Below are 26,366 nucleotides of genomic sequence, written 5' to 3' on the forward strand. Positions count from 1 at the left end.
GTAGCCCCTCTACATTGTGCTATACCAGAGTATATAATTCTTGAGCTACTACGTAGTATATGGGCCATTTTCTATAAGATTTTTGAGTTAGGTATCAAGAAGCATCATCATCTCCTTTTGTCTCGTGCTGGTTATTTACATGTTCTTCACCTGGTATGCACAGCACTTTACTGCACCCACAGGTTAGGTCCACGTGTTGAAAATTTCACAAATTATACAATGCATCAGGTGGACACATTCACTTACGCATACCTAAGGTCATCCACTTAGCAAGTAAGATACATCTGTAGAATTAGCCTTTTAACGTGTCTTACATATCTGAGGCACTTTATGGTTGGAATTATGAACTGAACATCTGTTGTAACTTCTGCTTTTGTAGAATAGGTTTTTAGGTATCTTAGGTACTCAAGGAACTTTATAATTGCTGTCACACTGAATGTATTATCTACTGTAAGTTTTTGCTGGAACTGTGTTCCTCTCTCACGTTTTTTACATTCTTACATTTTATTCTCAATATATAGTTTAGTTATAATGAATGAGCATGAACAAAAAAACAGACATTTGAAAAGGCTAGTCCTTTGTCCCCACGAATAGGTTCAATAGCTTCCTGTGTACTCACATTTTTTTATTTATTTTTTATTAAATCAAACAAACATACAAAAGAAAAAAACAAAATTCACAAGGCAAAAGTACAGTGTTAAATGATCATGAGTCCATGTGGGCAGAGCTCCAGAGTTAGATACATGTATTGCAATCAATTAACGGGGGGTAAAAGGGGCGGACAAGGAAACAAGCAAAAATATTGACGATAAAGGAAAGCTGGATGCCAATTAGGGGGACGTAGAAACATCAGGGTTTACATCCTGTGGCGGAGTACATATATTACCACGATAAGCGTTCCATTGGGACCAGATCCAACCCCATTTCCTGGGCCGGCCCCGGGAAAGGTACACAGTCTTCTCCCGGAGCATGCACCAGTCCATGTTCTCCTTCCACTTGGAAATGGTGGGTGGTCTATGAGATCCCCAAAGCTGAGCAATGTCTCTTTTTGCGACCATATTTCCAAGGGTCGCCCATGCGCTCTGTGCGGTGCTGTAGTCATTGTGTACTCACATTTTTAAGAACAATGTAAAAGAAGCAAGCAATGTCCTCTGGTTTACAGGTCCGGTCCCATGTTTAGATTCTGATCAAACGTCTGTTGCAGCAACAAAACATGCTGAGCTATTTGGTCTGCTTTTCTGCAGCAGCAGGCAGAAATGGTCTACCTAAGATGATCATCTCCCTCAAGGTAGGGTGACCAGGCGTCCCCGTTTTGCCAGGACGGTCCCTGTTTTTAACCAGCGGTCCCAGCAAATTTCAAGAAATTTAGCTCATGTCCCCGTTTTTGGAGAGGGTTGACTGAAAATGGTGGGAGGTGTTTTTTATGTTTTACAAAGCAGGGAAACTGAGCAGTTGTTTCAAGAAAGCAATTTAATTAACAGGCAAGCTACTGGGCTTAAAAATTGCATTTTATGTATGTTCTTACTGCCTGTTCTGTAATTCTCTACTGAGGAGTGCTCTCATAGCTTGAAGTAAAATTGTAGTCCTTCTATTTTCCTGAAATGTCCCAGTTTTTGGCTTTAAAATTCTGGTCACCCTACCTTAAGGCATTATTGATACGGTTTCCAGTCCTGGACTTTTGTGTGATAGCTGAATTGATTCTATATCAGGACCAGAGGCGAGGATTATGCTCAACTTTCTTCACTTTATTTTAACAGCAGCCATATTCAACTCATGAAAAACTTTAAATCCCATGAACCGGAGGGAAAAAACAGGAACTAAAGTCCATCCAATCAGCACACAAGAGTCCCACCATAGTCCCTCGTTGACTCTTTATTTCTTTCTCTTTCTACACTGCTCCAGCAGTCTTTAGTTAAGTATTTCGGCCTTTGTGTCATACTGCAGTATTTATGGACGTATTTGACATACTGTGGCTATACTGCTCATATTTTCAGGTGTTTCAATGCCTCCTAATTGCAGGTACTGAGCGACCGCGAGAATGCTTTTGCGCTGCTGACGCGGCCGCCCAAGCATTCTGAAGTAGTTTCCGTTGAGAGTGGTCGGGCTGTGAGGTCTTCCGACTGCTAGAGGGCACCTGCCCGTCTTGACATGGCCGGTACGCAAGCTCTGATCGTATTTCAAAACTACATCGGAGCAAATTGACAGGCCGTGCGAGTGTTTGGCCCCACTGCTTGGAATATCACGCGCCTTCTAAGGGGTCAGTATTACATAAGTGCCAGAAGGGCACCAAAATGCTCCAGTGAAGGGGTCTGTAATGAGGCTTTCGCCTCCTCCTGATATGCCTAAATGGGCAAGGACACCTCAACGAGGGGTCTTTGTTGGAGGCCCTATCCTCCTTATTAGATTTAGAGACCTTCCTTGAGCACAGCACGATCATAGCCCGGGTGGACACAAAACCAGGCATTTTGCTTCCACAGAGGTGGAAATTGCCCCTAGCAAATATAAACAAACATTTTCAGCGCAATAGGTCTCGCATCTGCGAGAGTTAAAACTATGGGCATTGTAAATGACAATACCTTTTATTTATCTGTTTAGATAATTCACACATAAATAAAAGGCATTGTCATTTACAATGCCAATAGCTCAAACTCTTGTAAATGCGAGACCTATTTTATTTCGAAGAAGCTACTGCCATTGTCCCAGGCTGCTTGGAAAGTGACAGTGCGCATGGTGCGCTGAATGTTGCAGAAAAGCATGTCGTGCCTGCACTAGCAGAAACTCATTAAAGAAAATAGTGCTTACAGACAAAATAAGACATACCGTGTAACAGAAGTAAAAGGGCCAGTCCTCATGGGAGGTTACAAATGAAGATATGGCAATACTAAGGAGGGACTAACCAGCATATCAACGAATCAGAAGCCAGCATTTACAAAGGACAATGACACACGCCAATGAAACATATGGGTGGAGAGTGGGCGGAGCTGTAAGTCCATACTCAAATACAGCATGCCTCGCAGAGCAGCACATGCGCTGTCCAGGCTCGACCTAAACAGGGCATCATGGGTCCCCGGGCTTTAACCCTTATTAGCCTTTAGGCACTGCCTACCTGGAACCCACCCCATACTATAATTACCCTACTATGGAAGAGCATAGCTTCTCCTACCTACCTATTGATGACAATCTGTGTGATGTTATTGATGCCTCTATTTGTAACGCAGTCTCCGAAGTGGTGGCGCCCTTAGAGCAAAAGCTCTAAGCAACGGCAGAGAGATGCTTTAAACCCTCAACCAGAGGGATGATTTACAAGAGCCTTCAGCCCCTTTACCTCCAGGGCAGGTAGTCACTCTCAAGTCCAAGGGGAAGTGCACCAGGGATCCAGATATCGATATAGAGATATATATATAGAGATATATATATATATATATATATATATATATATATATATATACACATACATATACATATACATATACATATACATATATATATACACACACACACATTTTTGATAGACTGAAACGTGCATGTCTTGACAATACCACTCCTTCAGGATTGGACTTTGCCACTGGCTGGAGCCCTTGCCAAAATCGCCTTCAACACAGCTAATTCCCGCATCTTCTTGGTCCCCCTAGATGGCAATGACTCCTCCACGGGTTCCGATGGGGGATATAGAGCCAAACAGACCTTGGCACTCATACTCAGACCTCAAGTCTTCCACTGACTACAAAGACACCCAGGCCCAAGTGTCAGAAATGCTGAACCCAGATCTACTGTACCCGAGATCATCAGACTCAGCGCAGGCAGAGAAGGTGGTCACATATGTGGCTGAGAGGCTACACAAGCCCTGAGAAAAAGAGGTATGCAAACGCCTTAAGGCGGAGTGCCCCTGCCCATCCTTGGAGGGAATGCTGGCCTTCACATCTGAAATTGACCCCCGGATGGCTACCTTCCTAGCCAAATATATCCAGGACCACAAAAAGGGGATCAGCCGCTCATGGCAGCCGTGCCAAAATAAATTGCTTAACTTAGCTGACCCCTTGGCGAAATTACTAGACATGGCCAAGGACATCAAAGCCTTGCGGTCCTTCATCTCCCCGGACACCCTTTTTGCTGTGCCCAAAGGGTCATCATCTTTCCAGGCAACGCTAATTGTGCCCGCTCTACAGAGAGGCGTTGGTCCCCTCTGATCAAGATTGATTCCAAGCTAGGGATCGGCCCACCTCAGAGGCCGGGCAGATGGCGTAAGGGGTTCTCTTTGGGGACAATGGCAGAGGGGCGCTCGACTTGCCGCTTTCATCACCAAGCTCCTTCCTCCTTCCAGAGGTGAAACCTCACAACAAGGACAGTGGTAGGACCAGACCCGGTTTGGGGGCTTCTAAACTACTCAAGCATATCCCTGCCACTGAGATCCCAGAGGTGGATACTGAGGTAATCAATCCCAAGTCTCCTCACAGGGTGAGTGTTCTCTTTACCTCCCATGCAAGACTAGGGGACAGGTTACAGGTTTTGCCCACATCTGGAGGACAGTGATATCCAACACGTGGGTTTTTCTGACCTACAGGGTTTCCACATAGAGTTTTACGCCTCTCCGGTCCAACCTCTCACCCCCTCAACCCATGCGGTTCTCCTATGTAGAGGCCATTGTGGTATACAAAGAAGTGTCTGAACTCCTTTGAAAGGGAGCTATAATTTCTGCAACCCGGCACCCTCCGAGCTTCATCAGCAACTTCTTCTTTGTGGAGAAACAAGACGGGGGTCAAGGTCCTGTTATAAACCTCAGAGTTCAATGAGTGGCTGGTTTTCCATCACTTCAAGATGAAAGGAATTCATCTTTTGCGGGATCTTCTTTGCCCCAACAACTGGCCAGTGATTCTAGACTTCAAAGATGCTTACTTTACGATTACGATCTTCCCACCTCACAGGCACTTTATACGGCTCACAGACGTTCGAGTTCACAACGCTTCCTTTTGGGCTCTCCTTGGGTACCTGGTGCTTCACCAAGATACTCAAGCCCGTTGTGAAACTTGTCCAATCCAAGGGCATATGCCTGATAATGTACCTCAACCGATCTTCTCCTCATGAATCATACTCTCGGAGCCTGACAGACCATCTCTAATTCACAATCAGCCTGTTCCAATTCCTTGGGTTCATGAACAACGATAAGAAGTCGGTGCTATCCCCAACCCATCCTTAACCTTCCTGGGTTCCGTAGTGGACTAGGTCCGCGCCACTCTCTGTCTCCCCTTGCAGAAGGTAAGCCAAGAACTATGGCACATGCTGGCCTCCCCGTCCACATCACTACAGCAATCACACATGTGTGAATCTACTCTTTCAATGGACCAAAGTGCTTTATGCCTCGGCAGGCGCTAGGGTGAGAGTGGGAGCTTTAATATCAGATCGCTACGAGGTGAACAGGGGGAACAAGACAGGGGTGTGCGCTTTCTCCTCTATTATTTGCTCTGGCGATGGAGCCACTTGCGACGCTGGCTAGAAGGGGTGATGCTTACCACGGACTTGAGGCTAGAGGGACCCACCACCACATATCACTGTACGCAGACGATCTTCTGTTATTCTTAGATAATGCCGGAGAGGCGGTTAAGGGTGCGGAGGATCTACTAATGAGATTCGGGGAAATCTCAGGCTTAAAGGTGAACTGGGTGAAAACTTGCCTGTTTCCGCTCCGGAAGGCGGAGATGTGTCCAACGGCCAACATCAACATGCGATGGGAACCAGATTGTCTGCACTATCTTGGGGTTTACATCTACCACGAACCCGCCAACCTTTTGGGCGGGAATATCGGTCGATGTATTCGGGCGTTGAAGGGCAACATGTCCTTCTGGGCTACCCTCCCCCTATCCCTAACGGGACGAGTGTCCCTCCTTAAAATTATTGCCCTGCCACGATTATTGTACTTCTTTAGGACCCTCCCTGTCTGGATACCGGGAGAAATGTTCAAACGCCTGAAGTCTAGCTTAGAGTCCTTCCTATGGGGAGCAGGCAGGCGGCGAATAGCATTGGCGACTCTAATGCGCCCGAAGGATCAGGGCGGACTAGCGGTCCCAGACTTCGAGCTCTATTACCTGGCTGCACAACTGCAATTCTTCATGCAGGAAGTAGCAAGAGTATACCGGGGGCCTGACCAAGAGAGAGACGTGGGTACCCCCCGCCATGTGTTGGCGTATATAGCCCTACAGCAGAAATTAATACTCAGAGGGTTGACCCAAGAAGAAAGGACGCTGCGGTCGTGCTGGAACCGCATGCAAAAGCGTGCAGGTCCTGGTCACCCATATGCGCCAGAGATCCCATTAGGAATGATAACGGCGCTTCCGCATGGAGGGGACTGGTCGAACCTCCAATTGTGGGAGGAGGCGGGACTACAGATGGTGGGAGACCTATATACCGACGGGGTGCTGACGCCATACCAGACTCTACAGGAGCACTACGATCTCCCGCGAGGAGACTATTTACTGCACGCAGCAGTGGTAAGGACTATTCAGGCACATTGGGGGGAGGGACTGCTTGAACCTAAAACATCACCGGCGTGCCAATATACGATGATGACAGCAGGAACATTCAAAGCGGTTACGTGTCTCTACTCCAGAATGAGCACGGAAAACATGCCACCTCTAACACGCCTCAAAACGCAATGGGAGACTGATCTGCAAAAAGAAATCCCTGACACAACATGGTCCCACTTGGTCCAGAGAGCTAGGAAAAGCACCAGGAACGCCCGCTTCCAATTAATACATCTTTACATTCTTCATAGGGCCTACCTCACTCCGAATAAAATAACACAATACTTTGGCACAGAGGATGCAGCATGCCCCAGATGTGCACTGGCAGGTGCTGACTTACTACACATGCTCAGGGACTGTCCACATTTACAAGAATACTGGACAGGGGTGGGGGACACCCTGAATGAGGTTACAGATAGAGTCCTGCACTATGACAGCGCGGTCGTCCTTCTACACTGGTTTCCACACACACGCAAAACCAAACTGTCGAGTAAATTTATAGACTTGGGTCTACTTATTGCAAAGAGGGAGCTCACCAAGGGTTGGAAGGCTAAGACAGCACCGACACATCAAAAATGGTTGAACGAATTTCTGAAATGGGCTGCGGCGGAGAGCACACTTAGGTACCAGCAGGCCAGGCGTAAAGCAGATGAGAAAGCTCGGGACGCGGCGCTAGCATGGGAGATCCTAGTCCAGGCGCTTAGGGACAGTACAGGGGAGAGTGGCGAAGAGGAGGACATAGTAAACACGGGGACCCCGGGAGAGGCGGTTTTAGACCCACCACTAACACCAGACACACACACCTAATAATCGACCTCACAATCCTAGTACTACCAACTCAACTAAGTTAACGACCTTGCATATAGGCACAGACACCAAGGGGACGGGGAGAGGGGGGAAAAAAAAATATTAAAATAAATAAATAAACTAATTCAGATATTGAGAAGGGTTCATACACCCCTACGGGATGATGGGGAACAGAAGGTATAGAAAAGTGAAAAGCGGAGGGCGGTGGATTGTTGGGAGCATCAGTACATGAAGAACTGAGACAACCGACTGCATGATAGTACGCCACCCAGCCTCCGGGATGTGGGTTATAATAATGGCTGTGTACATAATGTCTAGACAGAGAAATTGCTTGCGATCCCGATGACACTCCTGCGTATATGTTGTATAATTCACATTCTCCTCTGCAATAAAAACTGTTTTACAAAATAAAATGTGTGAATCTACTCTTTTCGTCCATTCCGGCCATGTTTCGGGGACCATACATTATCAGGTCCACCAGTGCCTCAAAACCTCCCATCTCAGGAAAGGCATCCTGCACTGTCAGAAAGCTCCCCTTTCCGGTGAGTGCATAGATTCAATGGTGGTTGGCTCATAAAGAGGCCTGGAATGGCAGTGCCTTTTTCAGAGCCCAACCAAATTTGGTCATCGAGTCAGATGCCAGCAGCACAGGCTGGAAAGCAAGGTGTGGGGATTTCTCCACAGGCGGAAAATGGTCCCATCAAGAACAAGATTGTTTTATCAACTGCCTGGAGCATTTGGAGGGCTCCTTCACAGTGAAATGCTGGACCAAGGAGAAGGTTCAGTGCTGCATTCGCCTCAAGATGAACAATGTAGCCACAGACCGCTACATCAACCACCTCAGAAGTAGCAAATTGTAATACAGTTGACAATTTCCTCCCAAGTATGGCTAACAAAGTGGACCCAGGGAAAGCTATACAAAGCATTCCAAATACTGGGTTTCATGGGACCCTGACGTCAGAGCCAGGAGGTACAAACAGGGGCGACGAGAAGAGTGTTGGAGCGCCAAGCTTGAAGAAAAGAATCTCAGCAGAAGGGAGGACAATGCGTTACCCAGAGTGAAAGGAGGAGTGGGAGACCGGGACGCACCCGAGGAGCACTGGGAGCGGGAGACCAGGACACTACCAGAGGAGCACCGGGAGCAGGAGACTGGGACACCACCAGAGGAGCACCAGGAGCGGGAGACCGGGACACCACCAGAGGAGCATTGAGAGCTGGAAACCAGGACACAAGACAGAGGAGAACCTGGAGCGAGCATCCTGCAGTAAGGCCGCAGCGCTAAGGAAACACGCTGGAGACCGCCCTACAGACACGGGGCTAGGAGGCGAGATACTCCAGGATGCCACGACTCCGTCACCGAGCCACTAACTTCCACGTCCTGTGCCTACGCATTATTAACACGTCCAGAAGACTTCGGAACCCTAGGATAGATGGGGGAATAATAGAACTAAAAGGAGAAAACAAAAAGCAGTAATCTTGTGTTATTGTTAAATCACTAAGCTTCTAAATCAAAGATATTGAAACTTACTCCCATGAACTGTATCTACTGTTACTCTCTTTTCACACATCCAAGCCCCTTTTGGTCTTAGCCCAGAGTTTCTAGGAATATTGTCTCAAATAACGTATCATGGTCATGGCAGAACACCTCCCTCGGTCTGCAAACTTGATGGCCAGCTGGCAGTCTTGCCATCTCTAGGACCTCAGCCTGTGGAAGATCAATCCCTCAGTGTTCCAAGCCCTCCAACTCAAATTGGGCCGGTTCACAACAGATCTGTTTGCATCCAGGCTGGATTTCCAGTTAGACAGGTTCTTCAGCTGGCAGCCAGATCCCAAGGCTGTGGCAACAGACGCCTTTTTGCAGGATAGGACAACAGAGGTGGGATATGCATTTCCCCCATTCTCCATGATTATGAGACTAGCAGCGCAGAACGGAGCCAGCAAGCGATCATGGTGGTTGTGACCTCATCTTGGCGATCTCAAGTTTGGTATCCAGTTCTGATGGAACTTTCTTGGGATTTTCCAATACATCTCCCCCTGTACCTGAATCTCATGAGGGATCCTTTGGGTAATCCTCACCATCTGGTTCTGGAAGGTTCTCTGTGACGTATGGCATGGAAGATTACTGGACAGGGTGTGTGGGGGGGGGGGGGTCAATGGAAGGTCCCAGGACTTTCGAACCAAGCTGCTGACCTCTCAAAAGCATGGGTGAACAGTACCATCAAACGCTATTGGTCGGCCTGGTCCGAATGGATGGCTTGAAGTCAGAAACACCTGGATCCCATGGGACAGAAATTGTCCATAGCCTGAACTTTTTGGCCTCCCTAACCTCAGAAGGACAGGCGTATAGGTCGGTCCACAGCTTTAGCTCAGCTCTCTCTGCAGGGAATGCCCCGATTGATGCACATTCAATAGGTGAACACCCTCTGGTCCGGAAATTACTAAGAGGCATCAGGTTATCACTTCCATTTGAACCGCGCTACTATGTACTTTGGGACGTCAACACAGTATTAAACCCCTTTCTTTCTTGGCCACACAAGTATTTTCCCACAAGGAACTCCCAGCCAAATGGGTAACCCTGCTCTGCTTTGTCTCTTCAAACGTGTGTGAGATGACAGGGCTCTGGACATCACGGGTAGAATCTTGACCTCGGATGGGGTTACCTTCCAGATTTCTAGATGTAGGAAAATTAACTCAAGGGTGGTTTCGTACTCAGCCTTTGCAGACACCCCCAAATTATGTGCTTTTGATGTATATAGGCTTACACAAGCGAGGACGGAGGAACATCGACCTTCTGGAGATGTTAACTCCCCATTGCTGTCCGAAAAACCCCACAATGGTGTTTCGTCTCCTGTGATTGCGAGATGACTCCATTGGACTTTTCAAGAAGACGGAATTGACACAAAAATGTTTGGAGCACACTCCACCAAGGAGCTATGGCATCTAAAGTGTTTACCTTAGGAGCATGCTTAGCGTACATCCTCAATGCAGTTAACTGGTCATCAGACTCAATGTTTAAACAATTCTATTTTAAGCCACTTCCCAGTGTTGCAGCCCTAGTGGTCGACAAGCTTTGACCTCGCCTTCAGTCCTTACATAGAATATAACATTTCCTAGCTTTCGTAACTGAAAGTTTCAATTCTATTAAGGACACAGAGGCAAGGATTGTCCCACCCACAGGTCAATGACTAGCAAATTCCCACCCTGTACAAAGATATTGATTTAAGGAGAGAGGACAATCTCAGAGTTAGGAGTAAGTAGCCATGCTGACAACTCCTATTAGATTTAGACATTAAGTTTAACGCTTTGAATGCTATAACCACTGGTTGCTGATGTTCCACTGGTACGTGAGCTTCATTGTAAGAGAGCTTGTCTCATTGATTTCCTTTACCCCACAGGAACTAAGTGAACAAAACAAGATTAACCTAAATGGACTTCGGCTGCTGTGTCATGAAGAAAGAGGAAAAAAGAGAGTCAACAAGGGATTATGAAGGACTCTCGGGTGCTGATTGGATGAACTTTGCGTCCTGTTTTTTGCCTATGGTTTATGGGATTTGAAGTTTTTCATGAGTTCAATATGTCTGCTAATAAAGTGAAGAAAGTTAAGCATAGTCTTCGCCTCCTTGCCCTTAACAGAATTGAAAATTTCCATTAGGAAAGCTAGGAAGTTTTATATTCCAGGTGTCACTGTATTGTTTTGCTTCCATTTAACTAATTAGACTAACACATCTGAAACGAATGATTAATTGGTGAAAAGTTCAGGACAGAATACAGTGTCATTAAAGAACTGTCTAGCAAATGTTGATTTTGGATAATCCGGACAGTGAGATGCTCCAAACTGGAGGTTAATCTGCTTATAAATAACAATCTGCCTGTGACACATAAAATGTTCCAATGGTAGCACACCCACAAAACTGGAGGCATCTACGGAGGTTGCTGGTTTCACCAGTTCTCTGGGAACAGGCCTCATGGTCTATAACTGTGCCTTCCGAAGTCACTATTTCTGGGACTGTATGGACTACAATGTTGAATGAAACAATTCCAGAATCAAGGCAAACTCCGCCAGCCAGCAGAATCAAGGTTCATGCGGAGAGTTGAAGACAGACTGCCTCATGCTCCTTTTAGGACTGGAGAGCAGGCAACACAGGGACCCAACTAGTACCAGAAGGGTCAGGATGATGCAAACTCAGCAACTCTTAAATGACAGAAAGAATGCTTCCTTGTCCATAGTAAATTAATGTAACAACAAACGAGGTCAGATGGCACAGTAGAAAAAAACAAGTGACTTTATCTCGGGGGAGGGGTTGGACATTTCGCCCAGAAATAATAGTTGATTGCATATAACCCATAAGGCCTCACCACCACTCATCGGGGGAGAAAATCCCAGCATCATTGCATAGATACAGATAGTCCTCATAATGAAAGTTAGCTACATAGATATCATAAACAGACAGGAAATGAAGAGGTGGTGAAAGATTACCGCTGAACGGATTTGATGATACAAGTGTGGTAGCTGGGAAAGGTGGGAGATCTTCAGGGGAATGATTCTTCATAGGTTAGCAGCATTTCTCTCGTAGGTTTCAACAATCTGGTGCAGACATTTTTGTCTGAGTGCTGATGAATCATCCTAAGTGTAGAGGCCAATAATGGGAAACTAGGGCTTGGAGTGTTGCAGGGGCTAACCTTTCATGTTTGTCTTAGTCCACTTATTGCTACCTCCATCCAAAAGGAATCTAGAATGTCCTCCAATACATCAGGTTCAATACATTCTGCAGTTTCCTTATTTGTAATGAAAAAACAGCTGGGTCCAGCAAGACCATACCTAATCTTCCATTGCTTCTATTAGAGACACAAAGCCAAGAATGTAATCCTCTAGATAACTACGTCATAGGAGAATATTCGGCGGAGATATAAACAGGTTGAAAGAAGAAGAATGCACTACAAATCTGACAGGTATCCTTGTGCCTCAGTAAGTAGACAATTATGGGTTGAAGCTCACCAGAATAAGTTGAACAGTGTGCTCTTAGATATTCCACTAGTTCTGTGAATGCATGACCAGCAGTCCAGAAATCAATTCCTGGAGAAAGGCAATCATATTGTCCTTTTCAGATTTGTAGGGTATTCCTTAAAGGCAAATATTCTTGCTGAGAACAGTAATCTAAGTGAGAGACTTTGCACCTTAGATGCTAGATCTGGATACCCCAAACTTAACTAGTTTCAACATCATTGATCTTCTAATCCAAATTGTTTAGAGATTTATAACAGGAAGCCAGTTCCACATGCATAGATTTAGCTCTAGGTTATGTTTCTGACATTCTAAAATCTATTGTGTATCTTCTGGGATCTGTTTCTGAGATTTAAAGATCATGTCAATTGTTAGTTCCGGCATCTTTGACCCTATTGATCACATAGTTTGTTTATTCTGGAATAGCTCTTTTGAGAACAGTAATTGCTTTGATGGTTTTGGTGAAGAAATGGAGGATGCAAGGCTTTGCGCTGAAATGCAGTACAATTAACCGAAAGTCTTACCCAGAGTATCAAGTGCTGTAATAAATGTGGCCCTATTCTGAGTGACTGCCTGTGTATTCAACCCGTAGAGGTAGAGTCACATTTCTACTCTAGTGCCATAGGCCTTTTATTTGTAACCCAGCAGGCCCTACCTAATTAAAGATCTATTCAATGTCTGAAACTGAGGTTGCTCGAGTTCATCTCATATGCAACATGTAATGAGGCAGCGTGGTGTTTGTGTGGTTTACAGATACTAGATGAATAGTAGTTTCTTGATGGACCATGCATCGTGCACCAAATTAAATTTTTCTTTGGAAAGCTTGTTTTCTCCATGTTGGTAATTGCCGCCTGCACATACTCGGGCCCTTCTCGCCTGAAAATCTGTTGCATCTGTTGGGGAGGGGAAGATACAAACCAATTCATGTAGTTAAGATGGGTTTCACCATACTTAAGTAAAACCCACCATTCCTTTTCTTCCTGTTCCCTGGTATGGAGCTCTATTTGACCAGCAAATCACAAACCATCTTGACCACTAGGAACTGGTTAGAACCGGTGACTACGGGGCACAGAGACAAGTACCTCTCCAGGTTTGGACCGTGTTCCTGCACTTTAATAATGTAGCCCTTTATGTTGTCCCTGGCTTCCCACATTTGCTGCAAAAAAGACCCTCAGTACCTTTCTAGCCCCTCTCACATGGAGCGAGCATATGGTAGATTGTCAGATGAGGTCTACACAATTGTGCCTCTAAACTGGGTCAAAGTTTCATAATCTCACATGAAACTTTGCTGCTGTGACTTGAGGAGAAATAGAAAACTCATTTTTCTACACGTGGAGCTGAAGTGTAGCTCCCAGTCACTGGAAGTCCTGTAATCATCCTAGCTGATTGGAGAATCTGCACAGAGGCTGTCTCAACAGACCACGGGCACTCAAGAGTCCCAAGATTCCCAAAGTCCAGCTAGCTAGAAGAAGGTAGAGTAAAAACTTCTGAACTTGGGTAATGCACCTGAAACGTTGATGGTCTTCAAAGAGCTGGTGAGTCTGTAACATCTAAACTCATCCAATACTTCTAGAGAGCCTGTAATTCCGGCTTATCTCCCCTAAAAGGATCAGCAGGTAGACTGCCTTCACACCACTTGTAAGAGCTTTGGTTCTCAGGTCTGAAGGAGGTTGTCCTGGTGCAGGAACAGGTTCCACAATCCTAAAAGCTCATACTGTTCCAGAGATGTTGTTTTTTGGGTGTTAAGGTGAGATCCCGAGTCCAGGTCCCAGAGTAACCTAGGAAAGCCAGTAACCTTAGTGGGTTTCCGTAGATCAGTGGGTGACCCACCACTACAAACGTTTGACCGCAAAAAGTAGATTCTAAGTTATAGTTCCCAAGATTTTAGGTGCCCCAGGGATCCCATTTTGGGTGCTAACCCTCTACTACACCTGCCTCACTGAAACGATAGGAGATAGTTGGGTTCTGACCTGGTACCTGTACTTAAGTGGCTTGGACTGTGTCCTATCCAGACACAAGTTATCACATCTCCTATCACCACCAACTGCTATCTCTGAACTGCCCAAGTGACTACAGTTTAGTATAGTCCTTGAAGTTTGGTTGGTGTGATTTTGGGCTTAGGAATTTACTTAAGGAGCTGAGGCTTTAGCTCACTCAGTTGTTGAGCCTGTTACCCAGGGTCACACCAGCACTTTAATCTGTGCGTCTGTCTTCTTGTACAAATTTTCATACCTTATGCAAAAAGTTATTGCAAGATAAAAAAGATCCAAGATGTTCTGAAGTGTACACAGTCAACCCAAGTGCAACCTCAAGGGATACGCAGGTCAGTGTTGTACAAAATTCAGCGCTTATAGTGCAGTAGCTATAAAGACGTTTGGAGTTTTAACCTCTACACTAGAAGGTGATTAAACCTTTTGTTTTTTGTAATCCTAGTCTTAAATATTCTATTTGGCTATCTGCAAATAAGTACTTTTGTTTTTCAAAGTTAAAGCACTTAAAATAGTTTACACATATATGCTATTTACTGTGTCACACGGAAATCAAGTTTCTAAACCCCACCACCTTCAAAAAAAGAATCCTGGACTATTCACCTTAGCTTCCTAGAGAGCCCATCGTCAAAAGGCATAATTTGGTGAACCATTTGAAGTGCAGTAATATTGAGGTCGGATACGTCTATCTCAAATGACAGTACCCACACAAGTACTGCCCAGTAACATACACTCCCTCAAAACACCCAAGAAAAGGCCTCATATTCTAACAGTATTGTCTGTAGCCAAAAGCTCCCATTCTTATATCTACCACTTTATGAAATGCTTGGGCTTTTTCTTAGAGTAGGCTTTTTATTGATTTACCAGGCACTGTAACAAATTGATGTTGCAGTTCAGTGCAAGCATGTGTCCCATAATTGCATGTTAATGTACATCTTCAATGCATAATACATAACAGGAAACACTGTGTACATATGGCCAGGGTACAACGAGTGGGGTACGTAGTCACTGCTTGTTTTTGCTATATTCAATGTGATTGGAAATATCATTACACACCTTGGCCATTCATCAATGCTCGCAAATTTTTACCCGAGTCTGACTGACCGCTGTCTGTGCAAGTCTTACTATTAACTGCTCCAAGATCATTCGGCTGATGTAGTGGGAGGCAGGTCTGCAGTCCAAAGCTCCCAGTCTGCTTAGAACACCTGTGCCAGTCAAGTTTCTTGCTTTGCAGCCTTCTGAAGCTTCCTTTTCCTCTTCCCTCTCTCTTACCCCAACTGGAGAGCTCCACTCTAGCATACCTCATTGCACTTGTTTTCTTTGCACCCACCAACAACTTACAAATTATTTTGTTCACCTTGACATCACTTATAAATAGACCTGCTGATTTTAGAAACTTTTTTGGCCCTAGAGACCATTCCTGACCCCCTTTGTTGTATTTAACATTTAAGCCACACTGGTCCTCGACAGCTGCGAGATCACGCCGAGCCATACAAACTCAAACTTTCCATTTGACCTAATCCCAGCCTTGACATGTCCACATTCTCCCTCCCTAAAAGATGCACGAGTATACTCTCCATGAATGTGAATAGTATGTCACATTTTATCAGGAGAAAGGAAGATCTACAAAATCAAAATTTTAAAGGTGTGTACATAGCACTACTACAAACCATATTGTAATAGGAGTGCTTTAAAAATCCAAACAAAAAAGTTACAGCAATGGAACTGACGGTACTCCCTACTTTTCTCAAGGATAGTGTGATAAATTAGGTTAGCCAAAAGGGTGAGGAAGAACAATGGCCCTGCGCTGGCTAGATCAAGAAGTTTTTTAAAAAAATTATTTTTTATTTTAGAGAGTTGAGTGGTAACGGAGAAGAATAAGAGGTTGCAAGAGTGGGTGCCGATTATTTAAACAGACTGGCAGGCGAGGATCTCTTTGGGTAATATTACAAAGGTCTTTGGGCAGAAGGAGGATAATTAAATCATGAAGAAGCGTCAAAGTTGGGCTAGGCTCAATACGAGGGACAATTCAGTAATAGAAATGCTGGCTGAGGCCAGGTCTTTGAGAATAGCTATTGCATTGGAAACAAAAGACAAGCATAGTGACAGGTAAAGCGACGAGGGAGGTAATGGAAAACAGATGCATGTTTAAGCCCGTTTCTGAGCGAATCTAATTTTAAAAATAAAGAAAATAGAGGAAAATGAGGATATCGATTTACCTAGTATGACCATTTACTGGAGTGGGTAACCTCGGATTAAAAGTCAGGTCCGCTTATTCCACAGAAATCACATACCCTCCCTAATGATAGAAAGAAAACTGCAGCAGAATAGTGAGCTGCAAGCTAAGAGGTTACTCCCCCACTAAAATGTCTTCCTTAGCATGTCTGCAGAACCGAGTTAAATTCAGGACAAACGCCTGCATGAAAAAACATATTTCACCTGTTGTGACTAAAATGCCCTTACCTGCACATCAATGCCATCCCAGCCCTTGTTCTGGCACTGCACAACCTGTGGAATGTACGAAGAGCAGCCTGCTGTGCCACCAGTGCATGCCAGTTGAGGAATGGGAGAAGAACGTCGGGAATTTGTATAGCGGTCTCCGTAGAGAGTTATCGACTGAATCTCTCTCAGCAAAACTTTATCTGGAAACAAAGGAGAAGATCAGATAGATGGAAATCCAGAACACATACATTAGGTAACAATTACCTAGAGATGGAGGTAAAATAAAAAAAGACTTTCAGCAGTAAAATAAGTTTTTAATTATTGGCTGAAAATCTACCAAAAGTAAAGTGCATTGCGTGCCATAAAACACATCAGAGTTACTAGTCTTTCCCTCCTATTCTGATCAGTCACTTCTGGTATATACACATTAAATCGGCATCCAGTGATCAAACTTGGGTGGTAGGATTGTTAATTGTTAAAACAAGATTCCATGATGCAAACATAAAAAACAAAGTTAACAAAGACTAAATAATCTAATTAAAATAGAACTTAAAATCCAAAAGTACACAATAATGAATAGCATTTAAATTAAATATTATTAAAAGCTTTTATGGCCCAAGTGTGGAGGTGCCTGGGGTGTTTCAGGTGCTTCAGATGTCTCTGTTGGACTAGCCGGGTCCCTATATTATTGCTGGCTATTTTAACATAGTACATGAAAAGTTAGACCGTTCTTCAACAGCACCCTAAAGAAACATCAACCAATCTAAAATCCTTCTTCGGAATATAATAACGGAGCTACATTTTATAGATATTTTGAGAAAAAGAAACAATGAAATAAAAGTTTATGCATTTCATTTTTTTTACACAACAAACAGGCATATCTCATGATTAGATTACTTTTAAATTCACGGTGGACTGCAGAATTTAGTCAAAGATATAATGCATCTACCAATTCGTCTTCCCGACAATCCAGAAATTTTACTGACATTACACAGTGACTTGACCGGACCGAAAAGAAGCTGAACTTTAGACAGAAAATTCTTATTGGACAATACATTAACAAAGTATGTGTTAAACCAAGCCGTTGAGTATTTTATTAATAACATGTGATGTGGAATTCATTTAGAGCATTTATAAGAGAATCTTGATGCAACAGTCAATACGAGCATGAGGGGGCGTGGCTTGAGCGCCGAAGGGAATGGCGGCGTGAGCCCGGAGCTCCGCGCCTCTTCCCCCGCAAGCATCCTGATACAGAGCCCGTAGAGCCCACGTGTGCCCCGGTGCCGGATGGTGGCCCGGCGGTGACCGCCTGGGCGTGATTTGGGCAGCCGGCGACTCCGCGGACCTGGGAACGACCGCCGATCGCGGCGGCCTCTAGAGCGGCTGAGGGACTGGCGCCGAGCAAGATGGCGGCCGCAGCGAAACCCTGGAGAGCGGAGGGTCGCTGAGCTTCGCACTGCCGGCGTGCAGGGTGAGGGCGCGATAGCTGGAGGTGCCGTGCCCCGCACGGAAAGGATTGTTCCTCGGCGACCGGCCACGGCGGGCGGCGCCACCGGTGGAGAGCGAAGTGGGCGTGGCCTCCTGGTGGCCCCGTACTGCAGAGGTCCGGCGGACCGACCCAGATTTAGGCATCGGCCGGCCCGGTAAGCAAGTGAGGACCTCCTGGGGAGCAGGGGAACTGGGGGAGACGGCGAGCGCTGCAGCGCATTCTGGGCCCCCCCCCTCCCCCACGGCAGTAACACACGCGTCTTGTGGAGGCGCTGGGAGATCCCACGGAGGCTGCAACGGGCGGTATAAGGGCCCCTGACCTACGGCCTGTCACGCCGCCTCGGTGACGAAGTGCACGCTACCCCACAGCACCTGGGGGCTGGACGCAGCGACAAACGTACGGACTGAGTCGCCCTTCCCGGGGCGCAGTGGCCGCCCAACGTAGCCCCGAGGAGCACAGGGGCGATACACGACGCCGGAGCCAGTGGGCAGTCGGGGTGAACGGGAGCAGCGGGCCGGCCACGATGGGAAAGCCGAGGGCAAAGGCGGAGGAGGCGGCAGCGTCAAAGGCAGGGGAAGGGGGCCCTGCGGAACAGACGGACCTGCAGCGGCTGCAGGACCGAATACTGGACGCCATAACGGCCACCAGGGATGCACTCCATAACGACATAGCGCAGGTGGCGTCGGGGCTGGGCCTACTCCGGGCTGACCATGATAAACTGAAAGACAGAGTTAAGGAGGCTGAGGTGGCGATCGCGGACATGGCGCCAGCTCACAAGGCGATGGAGAGTAAGCTGACGGAGGCCCTGGACCGCATAAGCACCCTAGAGAGACGGGCGGAGGATGCCGAAAATAGAAACCGACGCAGCAACATTCGGGTCGTAGGTGTGCCGGAGACGGAGGGGGCAGGAGACATGATTGCCTACATGGAGGAATGGCTGAAGACGGTGGTGGCGCCAGAAGGACTATCGCCATTCTTCACTCTGGAGCGGGCCCATAGAGTCCCCTCAGGACCACCCAAACCTGGACTCCCACCCAGACCGATCATAGCCAAGCTGCTACACCACAAGGACAGAGATCTGCTCCTGCGTGGGGCCCGGGAGGATGGCCCCTTCCAGATTGCAAACAGTAGAGTCACGCTCTTTCCGGATTTCACCTTTGGAACGCAGAAACAGCGTGCCTCCTTCCTCGCGATCAAGAGGGAATTGCGGACCGAAGGCATCCCCTACTCCTTGCTCTTCCCAACCAGACTACGGGTGGTAGTGGACGACAGGGCGATTTTCTTCACGACATCGGCGGACGCTTGGGACTGGTGGGAGACGTACAAGGCTGGGACTGATGGAGCCAGAGTGAGAGAGGAGCGGGAGAAAGAGCGGGAGCGCTCGCCCAAGCGGCAGCGAAAATCGAGAAGACTCTGGAAAAGGGGCCAGGGGCAGCAGGGCCCGACGGCCTCACAAACGGAGGCGGAGAGGAAGGCGGCGCTGTTGGAGGTGGGGAAGCTCGGCCGAGCAGAAGGCTCCGAGTCCAGAGGGGCCCCAGACTCGGACACTCATGTTTCGGCCTCTGGTTCGGAATCGGACTCGTCGGGACTACATCGCATAGAGGGACCGCTGGTGACACCGCAAACGGCTGATGAGGTCCACAATATATGAACTACTGTCGATGCTGATCGGGTAATGTTGGGGATGTACGGGAGAAGGGGTAGCTGCCCTCGCACACAGTGGGGGCCGGGGTGCACGGCGGGACACGGGGCAGTTGATCCATGAGGAACTGGGGGGAGGGACGGGGTTGGGCGGCGCGGCCTCCCTTTGGACAAGGCCACACTCCGTAGGCCCTTAAGGCACCCACAGCTGCGGCTGTGTAGTTGAGACCTGGGTCATCAGGTACGGGAGTTTGGATGGGGACTGGTATTTCGCTATTGGGGCCTGTTCTGGGGGAGGGGGGGGGCTCCACAGTTGGGGATTGTTGGTTTGTATTTTTGACACTGTTGACCCTGGGTACGCCATTGACAGGGCTGTTGGGGAGGTTTGTTTTTCACACAGGGGGCACCATCACCGCCAAAGGGCTGGACCTGGGTGGAGGGTTTCGGCCGGATCACTGGGATAATGGCTAATGCAAATGTTTTGACTTGTATGACCTGGAATGTCCGGGGCCTTCACACTATGCAACGCAGGCACAAAGTGCATGCCTTCTTGGTACGGAGGGGGGTACACATTGCGCTGCTGCAGGAGACGCACCTCACACAACGGGAGGGGGAGGCCTTACAAAGGAGATGGCGGGGCCAGGTCTACCACACCAACTATTCAGCTTATGCGAGAGGGGTGCTCATATGGATTAGGGCGGGCACGCCTTTCCAACTTTCACGGCATTGGATTGACCAGGAAGGGAGATATGTGGTAGTGGAGGGGAAACTAGAAGGTAGAGATATAGTGTTAGCTAGCATCTATGCCCCGAACACAGACCAATTGGCTTTCCTAGCTGCACTGTCGGGGACGCTGGCCCACCCCCTTGCGGGCCCGGTCCTGCTGGGGGGGGACTTTAACTCCATTGCCGACCCCCTGCTGGACAGGTCTCACCCCCCCCTTCGTGACTCCCCGGTACACAGACTCTCTAAGGGAAGGAGGGACTGGCAGGAGAACTGGGGACTCGTAGACGTCTGGAGAAGGCAACACCCGACTGATCGGGATTACTCGTTTTTCTCTGGGCTCCATGACCTGCACGTCCGACTAGACGCCATACTTTGCTCCCGGGAGGTGCAGCCGTGCGTCACCAGCTCGGAATACTTATCGAGGACAATCTCAGACCATAACCCGCTCTTGGTCCGGCTGGCGTGGGTTATGGGGAAGCCCAGGGTTCCGCTCTGGAAACTGAGGCCTGAGACACTGGAGGACCCCCTCTTCGGGGAGGCCCTTGCGGGGGGCGTGACCTCGTATTTTGCGGAGAACGCAGGGACGGCCACCTCAAGGGCGATGGAGTGGGATGCCTTTAAGGTAGTGGTAAGGGGCATCTGCATCCGAGACTATGTGGGCGTACGGAAGGTACTGCTGGGGGATCTGGCGAAGGCAGACGAGGACCTGAGGGAGACGGAGCGGAAGAGGCCTGGGAGGCCGGAACTCCAGGACTCCCTATGCTCGGCCAAGGAGGCGGTAGCCGTTGAGGTGGAAAGGCTTCGAGCTTTTGATCACAAGCGGTACGTGCTACGCTCCCATGTAGAAGGCGATAAGGTGGGCACCCTCCTGGCGTGGCTGTCGAACCCCACCAGAAGATGCGCTCCCATACTCCAGCTGCGGGATGCGTCGGGAGTGGTACAACAGACGCAACTGGGCATAGTCAACGTGTTCCAGCAATACTATGAGGGCCTGTACAAGAGTGACCCGGGAGGCAGGGCGGAACTGGTGGGTCCCTTCCTGGCTGACTTGCCCCTAGGTCAGTTAGAGGCGGAGCAGGCTAAGGACTTGGGGACGGACATTGCCGCGGGTGAGATACGACTGGCGGTGAGGCGGATGGCGAGGAACAAATCGCCGGGGATAGACGGACTCCCCATCGAGTTTTACGCCAAAAACCTAGACGTATTGGCCCCCCGTCTCCAGACTATTTACAGGGAGGCAAAGGCAACGGGTCGACTACCGCAATCGATGAGGGAGGCGCTGGTGGTCCCACTGCTGAAACCCGGCAGGGAGAGCACTGACCCCACGTCATATAGGCCCCTATCTATGCTAACCGCAGATTATAAAATCCTGAGCTCCATTTTGGCGGCGAGACTCCTACCGCACATGACGGGGCTGGTGCATGATGACCAAAACGGTTTTATACCGACCCGCAACACCACGGCTAATATCAGACGGCTCATCCGCATCATGGACGGGCTCACCGAGAGGACAGGGACGGAGTTGGTCCTGTCAGTTGATATTGAAAAGGCCTTTGACAGCCTCGAGTGGGACTACCTCTACGCTGTCATGGAGCGCTTCGGCCTGGGGGCTGGCTATATCCACTGGACTAAGGTCCTTTACGCGGAAGCGATTGCGAGAGTGAGAGTAGGCCCGGCGGTATCCCTACGATACCCGGTGGAGCGGGGCACTCGACAGGGCTGCTCCCTGTCACCGCTCCTTTTTGCACTGGCCATTGAACCGCTGGCGGCCGCGGCCAGAACGGGGCGGCACATCCACGGAGTGCAGACCCGTGACGGACATCATTTCATTTCGCTGTATGCTGACGACTTATTGCTATTCCTCCGCGACGGAGGTGAGGACCTGAGGAAGGCGGAAGCTCTACTTGAGAGATTCGGGGAGATGTCGGGCTTGCGGGTCAATTGGCCCAAGACAAGCTTGTTCCCGCTGCTGGAGGGCACTGCCCAGCCGCAGCACCAGTCGGAGGCGACCTGGAACCCTACCTGCATGAAATACCTGGGGGTCCATATCTACCACAAGCCGGAAGACTTACTCGAGGGCAACCTGGGGCGGTGCGTGCGCGGACTGAAGGGCTGTATGTCCTTCTGGTCCACATTGCCGCTATCAGTAGCGGGCCGGATTTCCCTGTTAAAGATGGTGGCCCTGCCGAGATTACTGTACTATTTCCGGACGCTCCCAATTTGGATACCTGGTTCCTTTTTCAAGCTCCTCAAATCTCAGATCACATCGTTCATCTGGGGAGCGGGACGATGCAGAGTAGCGCTGGCCACGCTCTCTCGCCCGAAGGATGAGGGGGGGCTGGCGGTGCCGGACTTCGAGCTCTATTACCTAGCGGCCCAATTGCAGATATTCACGCAGGAGGTTGCGAGGGTATTCCGAGGCCCAGAGGATGCAAACTTGCGGGGAACGCCCAGGCACGTCCTGGCGTTCATAACCCTCCAGCAGCGGTTGGACAGTCGGGACCTATCGCTGGAACAGCGCACATACCGGCAATGCTGGAATCGGACCCAGAAGAGGGCGGGCTCCAGACATCCCTACGCGCCTGAGATTCCACTGGCCATGCTGACGGCACTGCCACATGGCGGCGATTGGTCGAGTCTGCAGGAGTGGGAAGAGGCGGGAATTCAGGTGGTTGGGGACCTCTTTGAGAGTGGAACACTGCTCCCGTTCCGGGAGCTATCAGACCGCTTCGATATTTCGAGAGGGGGATTCCTGCTGCACGCAGCGGTAACCCGGGCGATGCATGCCCACTGGGGCACGGGCCTTGGGGAGCCCGAGACGGCAGCGGCTTGCCAATACGCCATGATGGCGGCGGGCACGGTGAAGGCAGTTACATGCCTGTATAACCGAATGGTTAGGGAGAATATCCCTTCTCTCGCGTCCCTGAAAGCTAAATGGGAGGCGGATCTGCACAAGGACATTCCGGACACGACCTGGGCACAACTTGTCCGCAGGGCTCGAAACAGCACAAGGAACGCCAGGTTCCAGCTGATACACTACTATGTGTTGCACAGGGCGTATATGACGCCAGGTAGAATAAGGCGGTATTTTGGAGACGACACAGCAGCCTGCCCCCGGTGCCCGGAAGAGGGAGCTGAGTTAGTACACATGCTATGGGCGTGCCCGCTCCTGCAGGACTTTTGGCAAGAAGTGGGGGAAGTACTGAATGAGGTGACGGAACGATCGCTAGAGTATGGTCCGGCCGAATGCCTGTTGCACTGGTTCCCCCACACTCCCAAAAATAAGCTCACGAGTAGGTTCATCGACATGGGGCTGATGATAGCGAAGAGAGAGATTACCAGGAATTGGAAGGCGCGGCTGGGGCCTACTCCACGGAGGTGGCGGCAGGAGTTTCTGAAATGGGCCTCGGCGGACAGCACGCATAGATACCAGGTAGCGCGCAGGACCCCTAGCCAGACAGCAGCTGACACCGCGACAGCATGGGAAGTAATGGTGCAGGCGCTCAGGGACAGCGAGGCTGACGCACAGGAGGAACCTCCCAGAGGAGAGGGCACGGAGGGAGAGAGTTGAGGCCCCAGGAACGGCAGGGATACGGGGAACATGAGGCTAGCATCCCAGGGTTAGTATTAACGAAGCCTTAGGCGGGGGATGGTGTGCGGGTCGGGGTGAGAGGGGGGGGGGTGTTTAGGGGGGGAGTTGGGGTTCAGCGTGTAGTTTGGTAGGATAATAAAAGTAGGCATACACTTAATCCGGACACTAACCACTCCTCTCTACGGAACGTCAGGCATGGAAGTGCAGATACTTTACCGCCGCCCAGCCCCCGGGTTGTGGGCCGGAAGGCTGTGTAATGATTGACGAAATGTACTGTATATCTGCTGACATTTAAGTTGCTACTGCTATTCGTTTATTGGCCTGTACAGGTATGTCTACAATAAAAATTATTTAAAAAAAAAAAAAAAACAGTCAATACGAGCATCTACAAAGTAAACAAGCATTGGCATAGCCAATAGGTCTCGCCTTTGGCACATTATAAGTGTTTAGGCATGCAACAGTTGATGTTGCACCAAGGATATTGTGCTGCATAATTAAATAAATGTTATGTTTCTGTGAGCAATCCTTTTCTACTGCTTCAGACTGTATGCTACTGTTTAAGCGAGTATGCTACTACTTTAGGTAGTATGCTACTGCTTTTTAGACAGCTAGCTGCCTACTAAGAACCGGCCTTCAAGTACAGGTGCTATTTAATGCCCCTGATAAATAATACCATGGTGTACGTTATTTATCAGGTGCACTAAATAGCACCTATAAGAGTTATTGGGGGAATAACATGCAGATTTTGGTGTTTTAGCGCACCAAAATCTGCATGGTACGGTAAATACCTTACACAATTACCAAATTTTCCCTATTAAATTCCAGCAGGTTGTCTTGCCGAAATTGAACTAAGCTTGAGGTATTTACCACATCCAATAATTATCAGATGTGCTAAATACCCTGTAACTCTTAATTTCGGCCCGTGCATAAACTGAGGTTCAGGCACGTTTGAATATAACAAGCTACTGGAAACACCATCTCAATAAGGCCTACCTCAAATTTTCCCAGGTAACCGAGGCTCTGAGGAAGGAACATCGTCTCTCTCACACTAAGCCAATAGCACCAGCGATGACACTATAACTACAAGGCTGTAAGAAGTGCCCTTTATGGGGCTGAGTTGTAGGGTATGGCAAGAGTAAGGGACCTCATAGTCTCGGAGAACAAGTTCCTCAAAAATCTCGTCTCCCTCCTGCAAAGCACTCCTCTCTGCCCATTAAAGCTTGATATGGATATTAAGCCTATTAGTGACCTAGCGAAGCTTCGCCTCCTGCTATTTCGGCAGTGGATGGTCACAACCCCCGAATTGACACCCTATGCTGCAGCTTCCAATGAGGTCTGTGTCTTGGACACCACGAACAAAATAGGCTGGATTAAATATGTTAAAAGCCTTATGTCCAGCATTGGCCTACCAGGACATAATATTGTTTGTCCACCAACCCATAACGGAAGACAGCTCAAACTACTATACTGGAAATGGGTTGAACAAAATACATACTCGATTAGCAATCAGGACAGACTATCTAAAGAATTTAGAGACTTCAAAGTCAGCCACTCCTTAGAAAGCTACGTGTATATATAATTGAGGTGCCGGCTGACAGGAAACTCTACATTCAATTAAGGCATGGTATTCTGGCAATTAATGCATTTACAATCTCTTGGTCGACCAATAAAGCCCAACCAAAGGGTTGCCCCTGCTGCCCCTGCCTGCACGAATCAATAGGTGAAGTTCTCTTTGCTTGCACAGCATACACAAAGCCTAGGGGCAAATGGCTAACCCCAGTTTGCAGACAACTTGGAACCCGAGACTCTATGGTGGCCCTGCACATACTGAAATCAGAGGGAAGACCCTTATTCGTGTGCGCAACTGCAAAATGTTTGGGCCACTCCTGGGCGATTAGAAGGAGGGCACTTGCAACCCTCTCGACCCGCTCCTGAGAGTTATCGACGTGACGACCCACCCGACCAAGAATAACTGTCATAAATGGTCACTAATTCCAAAATGTAAATAGTCTTTTTATATCTTTGAACAATAACAAACCCATTTTTTTATCCGTTTTTATTATGAACACTAACGTTTTTAAATAACTATTTTAATCTTGCTGTGTAATGTCCATGAATGTAATTTTATAGTCTGACGACCACACACATTTGAATGAATGCATTT

General features: G+C 48.3%; 1 protein-coding gene and 1 long non-coding RNA gene across 4 annotated transcripts in view; one reads left to right on the forward strand and one right to left on the reverse strand.

Annotated features, from left to right (window-relative positions):
• LOC144818771 (uncharacterized) overlaps positions 1–10,825 on the forward strand; it is a 59,578-nt gene extending 48,753 nt beyond the window's left edge. The window contains exon 3 of the long non-coding RNA XR_013607161.1: positions 10,718–10,825. This is a non-coding gene — a long non-coding RNA (uncharacterized LOC144818771). The remainder of the gene's footprint in view (positions 1–10,717) is intronic.
• Positions 1–26,366, reverse strand: part of SARAF (store-operated calcium entry associated regulatory factor) — a 55,597-nt gene that overhangs the window by 19,101 nt on the left and 10,130 nt on the right. For all 3 annotated transcript variants that reach the window (XM_078676506.1, XM_078676508.1, XM_078676509.1), the window contains exon 2: positions 16,776–16,954. In XM_078676506.1, the coding sequence (XP_078532632.1) occupies positions 16,776–16,954 (179 nt within the window). The remainder of the gene's footprint in view (positions 1–16,775; positions 16,955–26,366) is intronic.

Source organism: Lissotriton helveticus, chromosome 2_1 (assembly GCF_964261635.1).
Source record: "Lissotriton helveticus chromosome 2_1, aLisHel1.1, whole genome shotgun sequence".
Taxonomy (NCBI): domain Eukaryota; kingdom Metazoa; phylum Chordata; class Amphibia; order Caudata; family Salamandridae; genus Lissotriton; species Lissotriton helveticus.